This window comes from Toxotes jaculatrix, chromosome 16 (genome assembly GCF_017976425.1).
Source record: "Toxotes jaculatrix isolate fToxJac2 chromosome 16, fToxJac2.pri, whole genome shotgun sequence".
Lineage (NCBI taxonomy): Eukaryota > Metazoa > Chordata > Actinopteri > Toxotidae > Toxotes > Toxotes jaculatrix.
In genome coordinates, this window is record NC_054409.1 from 14974470 (window position 1) to 14992153 (window position 17684).

The 17684-nt window shown below is 38.7% G+C and overlaps 1 protein-coding gene across 2 annotated transcripts; it reads right to left on the reverse strand.

The window, feature by feature from the left end:
• Positions 1-1224: 1224 nt before the first annotated feature.
• On the reverse strand, positions 1225-17654 carry LOC121195055 (calsenilin-like). 2 transcript variants are annotated; one of them, XM_041058234.1, is made up of 11 exons: positions 17599-17654; positions 16549-16704; positions 13455-13555; positions 10426-10600; positions 4907-5031; positions 3123-3192; positions 2763-2833; positions 2538-2645; positions 2308-2412; positions 1735-1797; positions 1225-1606 (listed from the first exon to the last, which is right to left on the reverse strand). In XM_041058234.1, exons 3-11 carry the CDS (start codon positions 13458-13460, stop codon positions 1559-1561), a joined length of 771 nt encoding a protein of 256 aa, XP_040914168.1. In that variant the 5' UTR covers positions 13461-13555; positions 16549-16704; positions 17599-17654; the 3' UTR covers positions 1225-1558. The 2 variants fall into 2 exon arrangements, with proteins under 2 accessions (XP_040914168.1, XP_040914169.1); XM_041058235.1 differs by lacking the exons at positions 10426-10600; positions 13455-13555; positions 16549-16704; positions 17599-17654 and adding an exon at positions 6324-6426.
• Between the last annotated feature and the right edge of the window lie 30 nt (positions 17655-17684).

A 17684-nucleotide genomic window follows, 5' to 3' on the forward strand; every position in this document is an offset into this window, starting at 1 on the left:
GGTGGCATTTCACATACAGTTGTGACACCTGGTTTTCTCTCGCTATTAAAGGCCAGAACAAAAACAAATATGTTACTGTCTGCACTGATTTTTTTTCTAACACATGGTCTGTACTGCATTTTATTCATTAAAAGCCTACATGTTACTGCCTGCATGATTCTAGTGCTCAGCAGCCATTAGAGAAATTATTGGTTTGTCTCTTTAAGTTATCTAACTAACCCAGAGTATATATAATTTTAGGATTCATTTGCATGGTTGCTTTTATTTTGTGGTTGTTTTTGTTTTTATTCTTTTTCTTCTTCTTTCTGTGCAAGATGTTAAAGATATTTTGTCCAGAGTAACAAAGGCATATCAGTCTGAACATGCTTTGATGAATAAATGAAAAGACTCATCACACACAACAAGTAAAGAGCAAGTAACTGAACACTATGTACAGAGAAGGAAAAGAACATCACAACTGCCAGAAACAGCAGGCTTTAAGAATCTGAACATTTTTGTGTGAAACATCAAGACAGTAATACAAAGAAATGGAAGAGCCCAGATGATGAAGAACAAGAGAGGTGATTGTGTAGAAATATGAAGCTGCTGGTCAAACTGCTAAAAATCGGAAAAATTCCTCAGATGAAATCCAAGAACTATAAATTTTTTTGCTTTGTGTCATGGGTTTAGTGGATCCTCTCGAGGGCATGCTTCTGACAGTTGTACTTTTGTTCAGTTTAACACATAATGGCTTGACTGGCTACATGTGGCAAGATGCACAGAACATGGCTTTTATTTTTTTTATTTATTTTTTTTTTTTTGCAGCTGTACTGGTCCATAAATTCAAATGCAACACATTTCATACAACCATTTGGTGGACGTTAAAATTTGTACATGCTTTTGCATCTACAAAAGATACAAACAAGTTAAAACCTGCACATGTGGAGAGGATTTAGCACATTTAGAGCATCTGTAAGCACGCAACAGACTCACTGTCTCTATGATGAACTTAAAAACTGAAGATATTCAACCGAATAAACAGTTGGTGAGGGAAGATATTTATTTCAGCAGGTTTTAGGTCAACATGACAATGACTGGGTATCATGTTTAAACAAAAATCTGAAGAACATAGAAACATAACTATTTTCTTTACAGTATAATACAATAACAAAGTACCATCCCACTTATGCCCAAGTTTCAAAGGGGTCAATAAAAACCCTTGTTTGTGTTCAATGTGGTTTGCATCACATGCTTTGATTTTTTGGGGGCAAACACTCATGCTCATCTGGCAATGATGAAGTATTTTCTTTTTAAATTCACATTTGTTTCATGTGCAAAAAGAAAATTAAAACTGTCATGCAAAGAAATCTTTCTTCAGGTGATTTGGTGAATTCTGAACATTTCTCTGCAAACAGTTTGACTGGAAAAACAGCAGTGTTCGGCCATATGTATCGAAATGTGTCCAACACGTTGCACGACTCAGTTTTTCCTTTTCAAGATGAGTGAAGTTATTTTTGGGCCAGAAGCTTGCAGCTGGAAGCACTATGCAGTATTACTGATCCACGGCCGTCTAAAGAAACTAAATGACATTCTCAAAGAGCTGCATGGAAGCCATTATATTTTCATCCTGTCAGGAAAATAAAACAGATGCAAGAGATAAACGTGCTGCTGTGGAAAAAGCTGCATGAACTGAGTCAGTCGCCATGCCTCGAAACTTCAGTTTTCCCACATCAGAGTGTTTCATGATTGGCTTACCTTTTGACAGGTTTCTATGAATTCATCTATAGTCACCACTCCGTCTCTGTTACGATCCATTTTCTGAAAAATGTCAGACATGTACAGGAGAGGGACTTTTCATATTTAATCAAGTAGGAAACTAAGTGAGTAAAATACTTAAGGTGTTTCAGGAGATTTTAGCCCGACTGATGGAATGGGCGAAGATAAGGTTTTGATTGCGTGTTTAACAGTTTAGAGAAAATTGACCTTTGTCCACTGCTTGTGATGCAGCACAGTAAAAAACAACTTTCTTTATGTCACCACAACTGCAAATGATTTGGTTATGAACCAAACTCATATCCATTTGGTCAGCATAAAATTACAAGTACGCACCTTGTGATAAAGGCTATCTCTTGGTTTGATTTTTTTAAAAAGGGGGTTCTGCAACAAATTTTTGTCATGTTTCTATGACTTTCATGAGAAAATAACAGAATGCCATGGGTAAAAAAAAATAATGCAGGTTGTAGCCATGGATCAATTCAACATCTGTATGTAATTTTATCTGTTTAGAGGATTAGATTGTGTGGTTTACTGGATTCAGAGAAGACATACCTGGAAGAATTTTTCCACGTGCTCAAAGGGGGATTCGTCTCGTACACTGGGTAAGGTATACCTGCCCATCATGTCATAAATGGACGTCATTATTGCCAGCATTTCCTGAAGGAAAAGAAACAAAAGCAACAACAACAAAAAAAAAGCAGATAGACATATATCATACATCTGTACAAATCATGACACGACAGACTTTGATATGTTTTTTCTCATGAGTATTTTGACTGTACCTCTTTCGTAATGTATCCATCCTTGTTGATATCGTATAGATTAAACGCCCATCTGAGTTTCTCTGTAACAGAGCCTCTAAGCAACACAGACAATCCTAACACAAAGTCCTGTAAAACAAAGATCATTATTGCCTACTTAAAAACTAAACCTAAACCCATGTCACCCTTCATCACTGGCCACAGGAAATGATATATCAACAGACATGCAGACCTTGGTGAACTCACCTCAAAGCGGATGGAGCCATTTCTGTCCATGTCAAATGCGTTGAACAAGAAATGTGCATACATGGTTGCATCTGAGAACAAATAATGGCCATACAATGCTGAACATTAACATGAACTGTTGCTGGTTATACCTAATGCAAAACCTAATTCTTTATTTCAGCCATGAATAACTTGGTTTGTCTCATGAGCTGACACTGATTAGTAAGACAGATTAACTGGTTTGTAAAACTCAAGACTGTTGTTAAAAGTAGAAGCAGAAGAAGGAACTGACAACTATAAAGTGCATTAACTGAGCCTTTAGAGATGTCACGTCACTCTTCCTTATGTTTACATTTTGCTTTATCGAGTAACATACTGTACCTCCTTGAGGGAAAAACTGTGAGTAAATGGTCTTGAATGTTTCTTCATCTACAAGTCCGCTGGGACATTCCTATTGAAAGGTAAACAACAACAACAGCAAAAAAGAAAACAAAAAAAACAACAACAATTATTTTATTATACTTAAGAAAATATTCTTAAGTACCACTCTCTGCTTTATTATTTTAAAGAGTCTGATTTTTAAAAAAATGGTATCACACAATCCCTGGCTGCAATGCAAGGATATGGTCACTAGGGGGGGTGAGGAGAGCAGGACATCCAACAGATGTTTATATATTTTAACTGTTCAGCTAGTGTGAGGCCTCATTCACAGTGTGTCAGTAAATACACATGTGCTTTTCCCACTATGACATGTCCAAATGTCTGCTATGAAAAATGTCTGTTTAGTTACTCAAAAAAAAAAAAAAAAAACCCTGGAGATTTCATTTTAAACAAAGAGTTTTGTTTACACTGTTTTAACTACAGCTGATGTGTTTGCTTAAGGTCTCACATAACTCATAAAACATCTGCAAAGCCATGTTTTTAATGTTGAAGTTTTGTTTACATCAGCTTGTGGGCTTCTTCCTCTCCTCTTTAATGCACTTTGCTACCTTTAATGGCACATTACAGCCACTAACTGTCGATGTGCATTGCCTGCCTCCGTACTCGGCAAAGACATGTAGCATGTCAACCCAAAGCTCATGCATGTGTTGATAGAACATGAAATGAACAAACAATACATAAAAAATGGGTCAACAGTTAAACTATATTAATAATGTCTATCCATTTTTACCACTTTTAAGATGTTGATAAAAATGTAATAACATACATATATGGACACCCCTGTCTGCATTTGTATTTTTTTGTGGTTTTGTTAAGTGTGCTTTGTTCCAGTTGAAGAAAATCCTAATGCCACAGCTAAGAATGATTTCCAGTCTTGGTGTCAAGACCCCCCACAACGAGCCCCAAGATTAAAAATAATAGTTTTTAAAATTAGACTTGCTTCAGATCTTTACTTATTTCCCCATGAATTATTGTAAAATTATACTAAACATATTCAAATAAAGCAGCCTGAGAAAACTTTTTTTTTTTTTTTAACATTTGTTGAACTGGTTACAGCCTATTAAAAACTGCAGCTGTTACAGCCTCATTTTAAGCTGTCACAAGGCTGAGAACCACTGCCAAAGAGAGGTCCATGAGGAAATGTTTGTCTTGTATGCAAAGGCTGAGAAAAGACTTCACAACTCAGAGACACTGTATAGAGGTCCAGACAGTTCACCTTAATTTGAAAGGTAACACAAGCAAAGGGGGAACTGGTGAGGAGTGAAGTCAGAAGCCAGGCAAAAACACCAGGTGATCAAAGCAAAGAGCAGGTGGGTGTATGGAATCAGGATCAAATATATTTGGGATGAACTGAAATGCCAACAGCTAGCTGGACCTTATCTCCCCACATCAGTACCTAACCTCACTATCGCTCTTCTGCGGCTCAATGGCAGAAAACCTCCGCAGCCACGTCCAACATCCGGTGGAAAGCCTTTAAAGAAGAGTGGCAGCCGATATTGCAGCAGATTCATGCCCATGGTTGTGAGATGCTTAATACATATAGTAGATATGGCATGGGTAATATTTGGGCATCTACATGCTTTTTTGGGGTGTCCATATACTTTTGGCCATGAAGTTGAAGGAATTGTAAATTGTGTGTTGAAGCTGATTTCTTTCATAATTAATCTAAACTGCACCCTAAACCCCCACTGCTTTAGTTAAGATTTCTGTAACTGATTTCATACATTTTTGAAGCCTCTATAAAGCGACTGCAGTTCCTTCCTGGTAAACTGGGTTTGGGCTTGGAGCTGCTCAAGACCTTCAGGTTGGTGACGCACCATGGAGAGTTCAAGGTCACTGTCACTGCTGTCTGTCAGAGGGAAGCAGAGAAATCGGGGGAGGTGGGATAACGGGGGGAGGAGAGGAAAAGACGGAGGAAATAGAGGTAAGACAAGAAAGAAATAAAAAAGAAAGGAAGGGTAGGAGAGGAGTCGAATACTGGGAAATCAAAAAGATGGGAGGCAAAAAAATTAAAATTACTCGACAACTGAAAATGCTCACCATCTTAACACAAACAAAATATAAATTTGAAAACAAATAAAAGGTTCAGATGGTTTGGAGAGGTTCAAGAAGGAAAGGTGAGACAAGGAAATGGGTGGGAGATAAATGGGGGTAAGAAAAATGTACAGCATTGGATAAAAAGAGAAAAGAAGATGAGACAGACGGAAAAGTGTAGAGATTTTTTGTAGCTTGTAGAAATGTTGCAAACAAATTATGGTTAAAATAAGCAGATACACATGCTAATTCTTTGATTTAGGTATTTGGGACATTTCTGACGTTACTATTTTACAAACAGAGCATGAATTTCACAAAAACATACAAACTTGCAGAAAGTAAATACAGGGAGCAAAGGGGGAGTTATTTTCTACACATCATTTGACTTGCAATAAAAGCATATGTTGACACTAAATGCCGGTGAGCCAGTAACATTTCTGCTAAACTTAATGCAGTCATAATAAGTGTTACTAATAACACCTGAGTCTGACAAGTCCAGATGTCCACTATAAAAAAGGTCAAAAATAAAAAAAATAAAAACCATAGGGACCAAACTGACAAAACAGTTAAATAAAATAAAACAAGAATAAAAGGGGGAGGACAATTTCAGAGAGAGCTGGGATGAAATTAGACTACCACTGGAGGTACTCACCATCTTTACAAGAACAACATGCACGTAGAGAGTTGAAAAAGACAAGGAAGGGATTGAGGAGAGGTGATGAAGAAATCAGAGGGGAAGAAGAAAGTTGCAGGACTGTTAAAATATTTGACTTGATATCTACAAGTTACCATTTACCAAAACATTTACCAAACAGAAGATACTAATAAAGGATAGATCCACATTTTACCAACACTTACACAGCATAGAGGCCATGAAGACATCCCATCCTAACACAATTCTAATGTAAGAAAAGGCTGATGTGAATATTTTTTTGGGAAAAAATGTAAACTTGCCCTTTAATATTTTACAAACTGTTTGTGTGACTACAACTACTCACAACTTTAAAATCCAAAAACAAGAACGTTTAACAATATTGTTGTTCCTACACACAACACCAAATGCAAAAAATATAACCTACAAAGATCCCATTTTATTTTATGTCTTACCTTCCATAGACAAGGGTTCCCATATCCCAAACTGTTTGAGCACGACAATAAACAGTCCAATAACAACAACAATGGCGATTATTTCCATGCCCTCCAACCCCATTGTGCCCTTGCATTGGATGTAACCTGTGCAAAAGCCGTTTCAAATGACTTAATTTTAACAAATTCTTTCCCGATTTGTTTCTAAACGGAAAATTTGATCGAGCAGCTTGAACATCCTCAAACATCACCTGCCACCAATCATCGCCTTCCTTCAGCTGCTTCCTTTTTAAATCAGTGTTTTTGTACAGGCATCAGCAGTTATATTCACTTAAATGAAACCCCTGACTTCAGCCATTGACCAGTCAGGAAAAAAATGCCATTAGAGTGACTGAAGAGCATCCTCCTTTATGTAAACAGGTCCAAAGTCCATCATGTGCTCTTGCAGAGACATATCAAATTCACAGAGTCTTAATCCCCCAAAATGATCCGAAGCTTTCTCCACTTGCAAATGGTCCATTTCTGTCACGACCCAGAAACATTTTACGTCCTGAACAGTTGATTTTAGGAATTTTCCTACAACTCCATCATCTCAGGGGCTCCAACCCCACTCACTCCATCTCCTTTCACTCTGTCCTGAGATGTGAGTGTGTTTATGTATGTGTGTGTCTGAGGCTTGTGAGAGGGTATGGGGGGCGGTTGTTACCGAAGGAATTTCTTTACTAATAGTCTCTGACTGACAGTCTGAGCTGTCTTTATTTGCTCAGTCATTTCAAGGATGCAAAGCTGTAAAACCAAGCATTGATCCACATCCGCTGATGGCTGGGATGTGAACAGCACTTAGAGTGAAGGAGCCTGCCCTGCCCTTTGTGGCGCTGCTTGTGTCTGCTGGGTCGTTCAGTGATACGCAGGCTCAATAACTCACACGGACTCACTAAGAGCTGAAAAACAGTGTGACCATTGTGACTGTAAAAACAGTGCTTTGTTTACGGCATTGTAGTTAAGTTGGAGTAAAGCTAAAGCGAACTATCTCTGTGCTGCAGAGCTGCGCTGTACACCTCAGAGGTCAACTTCTAGGCTCTGTAAAATGCTCCTCATAACATACATGAACATCGGGGGTCTAAAAATACCTCTTCACAAGTTTTTGTAGCCAGGACACGAGTGAACCTTTGTATACTGTACTGAATGACTACGAGAGTAAAGAAGAATATGAGTATAGTTCACAATTGATGACTCTGCACAACATAATGGAAGCAGTTGAAGTAGGAAAGGGGAGGTGGGGGGCAAATCAATTGTTGAGAGGTAAAATATTGGTCCTAGAGCAGGCAGAGATGCGTTTCAGTGGCCGGGGAGGGTCTGTATCAGTTAAAGACTCCAAATGGACTCGTCCTTTGTTTTTGAGTCAAACAACTGCTGACATAACTAGTTGTACACAGAATTTGAAATTTGTATCCTCTGCAAAATCTTGTGGTTTCCGGTAGTTGTCATTCCCTCCGTTTTAATTCTCTAGTATCCCCCTCTTGTGGAGCTTTGATGAAGGCTTGAAGTGCCTCTATCCCTGCTCATACTCTAAGTTGCTGTCACTTCAGTAGAGCAGCCAGTCCACTCGGAGAAAGTGCTCCTGTCTTGCATTGGAGCAGCTAAATATTCTTCCACGATAATAGGTTTAACTTCTCCTTTTATGAGTCAGCAAACTCAGTCAGTTATGAGTCCTTTTACGAGAGTAAACCCTGCTGACTCATAAAAGGAGGCGATGGATCAAATGTTGCAAGTGATCCTTTACACACAGCTTTAGATTTTTGCAATATTTTTGATGTGTGCTTTACTTATACCTCAGCAGACAGGAACATGCACAGCCATTACTTTAATATGCAAGATGCATGAGCTCATGAAGGAACCCACCTACCATAAAAAAAATGCAACATTATACTGTTTAATGCACCTTAAGTGCTGATCTATCCATGTTCTTCTATTAAATACAGACAAAGAGTGAGGTGGCTTAAGCGTACAGAGATGCAGCCATCAGTCTCACCATCAGGCTTTAATGACTGCAGTGAGAGTAGCATTACAGTTCAGAGCCCAAGCCCATCAATCAAGAACTATCACGCAAGATCTCACCACTCCAATTAAACACCCCTAACTTTGTTCTCTATTAGCATTTTATTGGGACACCCTTTTAGCTCGTCCCTTGTTCTCAAGTATTTGATTTTGGTTAGAAATTACTTTTATAATATTTCAAGTTCCTGCTTCACAGATGAGCCAGTTCGCACATGGCTGAATATTAAGGCACAGTGGGAAAATGCTTTTGTTTCCTTTACTACCACCAAATCAACAACAAATCACAGACAAACAGAGCACAGAAACTTTACACAGCTATTCTGTAATCATTTGGAAAAGGTAGTCTTACAGTTCTTAAGTTATAAGAGGACATAAAAATAGATCCTTTTAAACTGAACAATGTGTGTGCTAGGTACAATCGTATTGTAACAGTGCACACGTGAGGTCTCTGACAAGAAAACTGTCACAAAGCAGTATGGAGTTTTAAATACTGCCTCTGTCGTACAACAAGTGCTTTGTAATTACAGCCAAACAGATGTCTAAAAGCTTTTGTTTTCAGATCTTAGATAAAGTGTAAGTGCAACATCCTCTGCTGAATCCTGCTGTATGATGACAAAAATACCTATTATTTGCTATTTGAGTATTATTCTCACTTTCATAACTACAGAAACAGTAAAGTATGTATGAGAGTGAGTGCAGACCACCATCTACTGTAAAGAGACAGAGCTACAGGAGACATTCAGGTGCGATAATGTCTACAGACCAGCAGATGGCGATAAGGTTATTATGACATGGAGGAGATCTGTTTAATACTCAAACAAATGTTTCCATTTCAGTAGGTATCTAACAGTCTGATGGATAAAACTAATGCTAAAAGTGAGAAATTATTAATTTGAGCTCAATGCAGTGCTGACAAGAATTTAGTGACTTAGAATTTTTATATCTAATGGATAGGCCTACTGCAGATATAACTAAAGGCCTCAAATAAAATCAAGATCATTTCATTGCTGTCGTCCAAATTAGGACTTGGAAGCATGGTTGTATTACACTTTATGATGTGCCTGTTTTACAGGCAAAATGCTTTGAAGTGATGGTTTGTTGGCCATGAGAGCATTTGTTCTGTTTCTGTTTTCATCAATGTCCTGTCCAAGGCACATGGCCATCTGTCTGTTGGCAGAGAGAGAAGTCAGCAGTAAATGAGTCTGGATGACAACAGCAGGTCACGTCTGGAAACGAATGATTTTGTCTGCTTATCACTAAGGCTGATTGAAGCAGGAAACAGAACCTGATTCTAATAACTGAAACAGACCGTTTGCACATGAGGGACAAAATGTGACATTGGCAGGACAGATTGTGAAATGTTTGTGATGATAGTCGAGTGAATGCACGCTGCAGCAGACTGTCTGCACTGTCTGCCCACACAGGAGGGAGGTGTCAATAATTTAGATAGAAAATTGGGGCATGCCGGGGCAGTCAGTGGAAGACACTGTGCTCTTCATCTAAAACATTTACATTCGTGACTCATAAACATGGTGAAAGGGAATCCAAATGTATACAGTTTTCATTGTCTCATTAATTATTTTAATTTCAAAGAGCATTAATTAAATAATTAAGATTAAAACTAAAGCTTAAGATGAAATCATTTCTTATCATTTCTCTGGGATGAAGTGGTGAGATCTGTGTGAGTATTGGGTGGGGACGGAGAAATGTGGAGAGGATCAGACTTAATTCTATGAGGCAGAATCAGGAGTTAAAAGCGAAAGCTGCAGCCGTCCATTCACTGACTGATTAGCTGTTACAATGAAGTGGCATCTGGTGAACAGAGAGTTATGTGCTGTAAACACTCAACAGAGAGCGAGAGGGGTGAAACATAGAATTTTAAATGTAGATCCATACTGTAGACGCTTTAAAATTCATGTATTCTGTAGTGTGGGAGATTGAAGGCCTGCCTCACTACTGTATCTCCCACTTCCCCTGCTGTTGTATACAGTCATGGGGGAATTCAATTTACTGTGTTGTTGTTTTCGGTGTTAACCTGGTGCTGGGTCTCTTTATGTGCCTCTACCTGGCCCCTGTTGCGTGGTGCTGGCGATAATCCACTTGACGAGACAGCACTTCATCAGAGATTTACGTGAGAGCCGTGGTCTCTGCCACTTGGAGCCCTCTGTCTGTCCACCTGGGTTTGGATCTTTTCCATTGGCGTCAGGCAGCAAGCCACCATCCACCGCCTTCTCATTCGCCTGAGGAAAATACAGAAAAGAAATTGTCCTCTGAGAGACAAAGGGAAAGCTCTTTGTACACAGATGATAGACCTTATGGTACTTTCAGTGAAAAAGCTCTGAAGTCCCTCTGTACACTACCTACTTGGTACCAAATAGCAGTTAGTGATTAGCTGGTGAACACAGTGGGACATTTAGTAGCTAAAGGAAAAGATATTTCCCTCAGGGGCTGTTGACCAATCAGGTGGACTCTAACACAACTACAAATGAATGCTAATGTTGCTCCTGGTTGTAAACTCATTTGCCATATGAACTTAAAAAGTGATCATATGTCAGTGTTGCATTCACAGCTTGTTTCTTCTGCCCCCAAGTGGCACACAATCAGCAGATGCAGGTTTAATGATTTTGTTTACTTCAGTAGAGCCTAAAGCCACACCAGGATGCTCGGTGTCCAAATGGGTAGAGGCACAGAAATCGCAGTTCAAGTGGGAAAATTGAACTGCGATTTCTGTGGCTCTACCCTTTGCGGTCGGATTGGTTGTAGATTTTGGTTAAGGCTGAGAGCTTCCACAGGCGACAGGCTGGGGTTAGAGTGAAGGCTGTTTTAAGGTTATAGCAAGCTAAACCACAAAGAAAAGAAAAGAAAAGAAAAGAAAAGAAAAGAAAAGAAAAGAAAAGAAAAGAAAAGAAAAGAAAAGAAAAGAAAAGAAAATCTAACATCTACTTTTGACCAACTACTAAAAAGAATCAGTGGTGTCTAGAGTCAAAATTGCTGAACAATTTCATTGAAGACCCCCAAACAGACACACAATATGGCAGGTTTAAACATGTTTTCCATTGGTATAATTTGCCACAAAAACTTTTCAGGAAGGATAAATCACATATTGATGTAGATTTTTAAATATATGGTAGCATTACTGTAGGTTTGGTACTGGCACACTAGATCTGCTTTTACCGACCAACTGGGTGAACAGATTAGTACCTCGGTAATCAATACTCAGATAATCATCTGCTCAACTGGTATGAATATCAACTGAAAAGAGTCTTTCTGTGGTTGCAGTGCTCAGTTTCTGGAAAAAGAAAGAATTGGAAAAGGTCTAATATTCCTGTAACAGGAGATCTTCTGAGGACAGGGACACACGTTCTCACATTTCTATTTCTATTTTCGCCATCAAATAGCAGCTTTGCATCTCACAGAGGACACATAAAGTGTTTCTATATTCAGATTAATAATTTAGTGATAATGAAGCTTTACATGTTCAAACAGGAGCCATCAACGACAAAACAATCTAATTACACTTGTATGATGACTGAGACTGTTTTTCAGTCTTTACTTTTCTGCACTTCTACATTGTCAGCTTTTCTTATAGGTTTAGAATTGGCCTGTGTGAGGCTTGTACCTTCCTTTTATTGATTCTTTAAAGCCTGTTTGATTTTTCTTTTTCCTTTTCTTGTCCTTTCTTCATGCTCTTGTCTCCTCTCTCTCTCCTGTCTCTGCAAAGTCTTTTACTTGCTTGTGACGAGAGGCTGCATGAATAAAACAGCTTTCTTTAGGAGGTTACTGAGGATGTAACGTAAAGAGTTTGTCGAGAAAAAAAGACAGAACTACTATCTGGGGAGCTCCCCTCGGTCCCCTATTCAAATAGGAAAGGATGCAAAAGCATACAGAACATCAAGAAAGTCGCTCAATAATTCACACTCCTTAAAACTGCATCAATAAAAGATCAGAGTTGGCTGCCACGCTGAGGAGAATGATGACTACAAGTAAAAGAGACTGACACTTGATAGACATTCAAAAACCACACTGACAACCAAACGCACACAAAGATACTGTACGCATCAATGTCAGACACACAATCACATGTAGGAGCTAAATATGCATCGATGCATGTTTAAGTGCATAAACCTTATTCATCTTATTCATATATGCAGCATACATCCTTCTGGAGTGTCTAAGGTAGACTTTCTCCAGCTTACACTGATGTCAGGTTGTTATGAGAATTTATGTATTTATTTTAAACCTTTGCCATAAAAAATATATAAAAGAAAATTATAAAATCTCATTTATTCTAAATTATCTGTCATACCATTAGAATTAGAATTTCTTCTACCCCAAGGCTGGAAAACATACAAAGGTACGAAGGATCTGAAGAATCTGAAGAAAAGGTGATTTGGGGTCTTAACATCCAAAGCGCTGCATTATTAAAAGGAAAGAAACCATCTGTGCTGAGCAGTGAGATACTCCCTGTGATCATGAAGTCATCATGAACACTGCAGGTGACCATCCTCCACTGATCATCACATATGTTCATTACACACACACACACACACACACACACACACACACACACACACACACACACACACACACACACACACACACACACACACACACAAACACACACACACAACACTGTAAACACTGCTTCTATTAAAATGCATTAATAATAATACTATTCCAGTGATGTAATATTACATTTTAAAAGGGGGACATTCTGGATAGACACTACTCATTTAATGACATCTTGCTTTTGATACTTGAAGTACATTTTTTTCTTATTATACATCTATAGTTTTTCTGATCTGACTTTTTTTTTTTAAACATTAGATTAGGTTATTAATCTAAAGGTCTGATTACTTCTCCCACCACTGGAAATCACAGTGCATGACTTTAAAATGTGTAGTACAGAGCTGAGTTTGAGGACCGAGTTTGATGATTTAAGGAGTACTGTAAGTACTCTAAGTCCGCTACAGAACACCACATGTAGACTATAGAATAAGCTCATACAGCAATATTACCATGATTAAATTTTCTGCATGTTAGTAGAATCTATTTCAGAAATTAAAGAATAAAGTAAAAAGTGTTATACCGCACCTGCATTGCGTCTGGGTTTATGTTGCTGCTTTGGATGGGAAAAAAAATCGCTGCAATCCTCCTCAGCTCGCGCGCCTCAAACGACCCCCAGTGATGTACAGCTGCACGAGAGAGAGAGAGAGAGAGAGAGAGAGAGAGAGAGAGAGAGAGAGAGAGAGAGAGAGAGAGAGAGAGCTGAGTGAAGGGGGAGCAGAGCTGCTCTGGATAAACACTATGAAACCGTCATTATCACATGTGCGTGTCGGCAAAGGTTCGCACCTGAAGGGCGCAAGAGTGAAAAAATGATTCGGTCAGTGATGTGCAGAGGAGTCGTGATCCCCAGCAGCTCCAGTCAAGAGCCCCCGTTCTCCACAAGTGAAGAGGAGGCAAACGCTTTATAGAGCGACACAAAGAGCCAAGGTGTGGACGAGGTGTATGCATCGTGACAAATGTTATTAGAAGTGCCAGACATATAACGTGCAGTTGATGATGTGTGGGTCCAAACTCAGACTCTCTGAGGAAATTAAACAGGATTACTGTTTCACACACACACACATACTGTCCGAGTGGATTTGCTGTTTTATATCTCTGTGTGCTTGCCTTTCTGTATGATCCTCCAGATATAAAACAACAATAATAATAATCATAATGATAACAACATAAGGGTGAATTTAGGTTGGATGGGTGGTTGAATTGTTCTTGCCACATGTTCTCAAACCAGAGAAAATAAGAAAACTTCCCTTCAGCATCAAATAAAGAGGGTTTACATTTGCAAAGGTACTAATACCACAGTGTCAAATGGCATTGGGCCGCAAAATTCCTTGTATTTGACTCTGAATTTTGAAATCACAACCCAGCAGGGGAACACTTTGTGCCGTGCACCTGTTTCCATCCATGGTTTCACATGAACTTGAAAGGAAAATGAAGACGAGTGCAGGAAGCAGCCCAGAATATGCTCTGACATTGCCTCTGCATCTGTTAAAGTGCCTCATCTCAAATTCTATCAAAGTCAGGAGGAGGGGGGCTCTTTATTGTCAAACTGACAAAAACAGAAATATCAGAGAGGAAGAGAAAGAGAGAAAGATGGGTTGAATGGCGCAGACAAAGAACTGAATATGTTTTTACTTTTTTTGGAGGCTCACTCAATTTTATTTTTATTTTTTCCTGAAAAGGAAACATTTTAGTGTGTGCGTGTATTTGTACAAAGGATACCAAAAATGATTCATGGTTATTGCTCCCAGGATTTTTGCATGAGAGAAAATGTTCACACATAGACATAAAAAAGGAAATGTAGTAGTTTCACAAAACTCTGAAGCATCTAACCATGATTCTTTAAACAGGATCAACTCTACAGCTCCAGTCCAGCAGCTCAGTAAGGCTGTAATAGGTGGTCCTGGTGGTGCTGCATGAATACTGAGGGTATCCTCTGGGGACCATGAATGTCTTTACCAAATTTCATGATGATCCATCCACTCAGTGTTAAGATTTTTTCCGTCTGGACCATCCTATGCCAACAGCATCAAAAACGTATTTAGCATTTAGTTAATGATGCATGATTAGCTTGAGATAATTCTCAGTTGTCAGAGAACACACTGACCGAAAATATCAGCATAACAAAACTGGAGAAATTCAATATTTTCGTTCTGTCTGTCCTTGTGTGTCTTTTCTTCCTACAGGTCTGTCTCACTGCTGCAGACACTGACGTTATTTTTAGCCTCACAAGTTCCAGAGAGCCTCCAGTTTCCCTGGTGCCTCACACATCAGCTCAGGGTTTAATTGAGGGTGTGCATTCAGTGCAGATGTGCCCAGTGTGTGCGTCTGTGAAAGGTAGTTTCTTTTATTTTCTCTCTTGCCTCATAAATGTTGCATTTTTTCTTTTTTTCTTTTGAGAATTTGCCACAAACACTCACATGCATGGCTGCCCACATTTGTGCACACTTTGTCTCCAGTTGTGCTTCCATTTGTGTGATAAGAAACATGAACATAAATTTGCAGTTTGCAACTTTAAAACCTTATTTAAAAAAAAACAACTATCATGTCTGTATGTTAGGCTTTGGGGCAGATGAAGCTGCTCAGTCTCAGAGCAAAGTGGACATTAAAGGTTTGTTGTTGTTATAACTCTTTTCCCACAGGTCCAAACACAAAGCAAAAAATATAGAAGAGCCAAAATTAAAATCTCCAAAGCTACCTTGATAAACAAAACTTTGCAATAAAACACTGCAGTATGTCTCCTAAAATCTGTAATAAATGAAAGGGACTTCTTCTTCTCACTAAAGTACTTCTGAAAAAAAAAACCCAATTCAGATCTAAAACAATATGGTAAAGAGTTCATTAAAAAGTGAGGGTGTGATTCCTCTTCACTGTCTCGCTGGCCACAGGATCTTTTCTATCCATAGCATCCAGACAGCTCCCAGTTCAGTATTCTGGCTAAAAATGTTTTAACTTTCTTTTTCAAACTGGATGTAACGTACAATATAATCATTTACCCTCTGCTGCACCCCACTCAATTTTTCCCTGACCCAGGAGGCGCACAGGAATCATAAAGCCAAAGCATTTCAACATTTCTAATTAACTCAACAATCCTAATCCGTCCCCTGTGTTAATTACGTACGTGCAGTCCTGAGCAGCTCGGAAGATGCTGCCATGGTCACTTTTATTAGGGACCACCGAAGGTTACAGGTTAATTACACTGTGAGCCTTCACTCATCTTCCAATTAAACCTCAGTGAATGTGAAATACAGCAGATAAAAGTTTCATCTCACATTGACTTTCCTCATGCCTGGATTTCCCAGTCATTTCACATCATAATTAATGCAACACCTAGACAATAAAATACAGATAATCTGCCATAAATTGAGTAATTAAGTGTTCTCATATGGGTTAACAACACGGTCCTACTCCTTAACCAAAACAAACAAAACATTGAAAACCACAAACTGAAACTTTGGAGGCAAAAAAATATGACAAGAATAAAAATGCTATTATTTCTCTATTTGTGCATTAGAAACACAATTATTATAAAGGTAATGATATGTATTTTGTCAACATATGGTAACATTCATATATACTGTGTACAAAGCCTTTTTCCTACATGCTGCCGTCCAGGGCTTCATACCTGTGAATGCTCATCACCACAGACAGCTCCTGCAGCTCTTCAGCACCACGGACAGCAAGTGCTGCGGAGCTATCACAGCCGCCTCGTCTCTCCACAGTCTCATCCTCACCTGCTCCCTCACAGCCACCTTTATCAGCCTCTCATGGGTCTGTCAGCCTGGGTGGAGAATGAAGCCATAATGCACAAAGACAGTATAACATATATACACATATCATCTGTGTTCTCTGTGATTTTAGAGCCCTGGGGCCTCTGCACTATTTGGTATCTACATTTTGGGAGTAGTTAAAGAGTAACCTAACACAAAACCCACTTTTTTGATGTTTCTTGCAGCACCATATTTTTTATTTTTTATTTTTTTTTAAGAATTTGCACGCCACTTATTCATCTTTCTCCTTTTACTTCACTACATATTCAACATGGACAGTTTAATCTTTCAGAAAATAATTCTATTAACTAACTGTACAAATATCAGATACAGCATTTTTTTTTCTACATTCACTACATTCATTCACTGATTAGTATTATGACCATAAATTTTGGACAGCAGATGTCACTATTGTCTACAACATACCATAGAGGCAGAGCACGGCCTGTAGGATAAAAGGATAAACAATCTCAGTTCTTTGTCTACAAGGCCAAACCATCTGAATAAACTCCACACACTAGATAAGATGTTTGTGTGGTCTCTCTGTGTCTCCCTCTGTCTCACAGACACACACATCTATTTTTAAATTTATATGTTTAACTTGCAGTTTTACTCTCCCAACTTGTGATTATGTTCCAGTGCATAATCACAGGGTGTCTGTGTTTAGTTTGTGTGTGTGTCTGAGATGAGGCGAGATTAGCTTGATGTAACACCCTGTAATGCTGAAACTGTTCATATGCTAATGTGTTTCAGGATTTCTTTTCTTCGTAGAAAGTCACAAAAAGAGATAACACACAACTTTGCATGCAGAGAGAAGGTCTAGTTTAGTGGACAGATGTTCCAGCCCTCAGGGAACAAGCTGTAAATATCTGTTATAATAATTAGATGTGGGATAGAAAACTCACAGGATGCCTGCAGTATTTGTATTTGTCCATGGCGGAGCTGTCTTCCTGCTGGACTTTTTCTTTCTTTGTGTAAATCTCTTAATGAT

What these genes read in the sequence shown, in the direction of transcription:
- LOC121195055 (XM_041058234.1), bottom strand. An exon ending in ACAGTTTTTCCCTCAAGGAG is followed by an intron (nt 2,834 to 3,122) that starts GTACAGTATGTT and finishes ATTTGTTCTCAG; the next exon opens with ATGCAACCATGTATGCACAT. An exon ending in TCATAGAAACCTGTCAAAAG is followed by an intron (nt 1,607 to 1,734) that starts GTAAGCCAATCA and finishes TTTTCCTGACAG; the next exon opens with GATGAAAATATAATGGCTTC.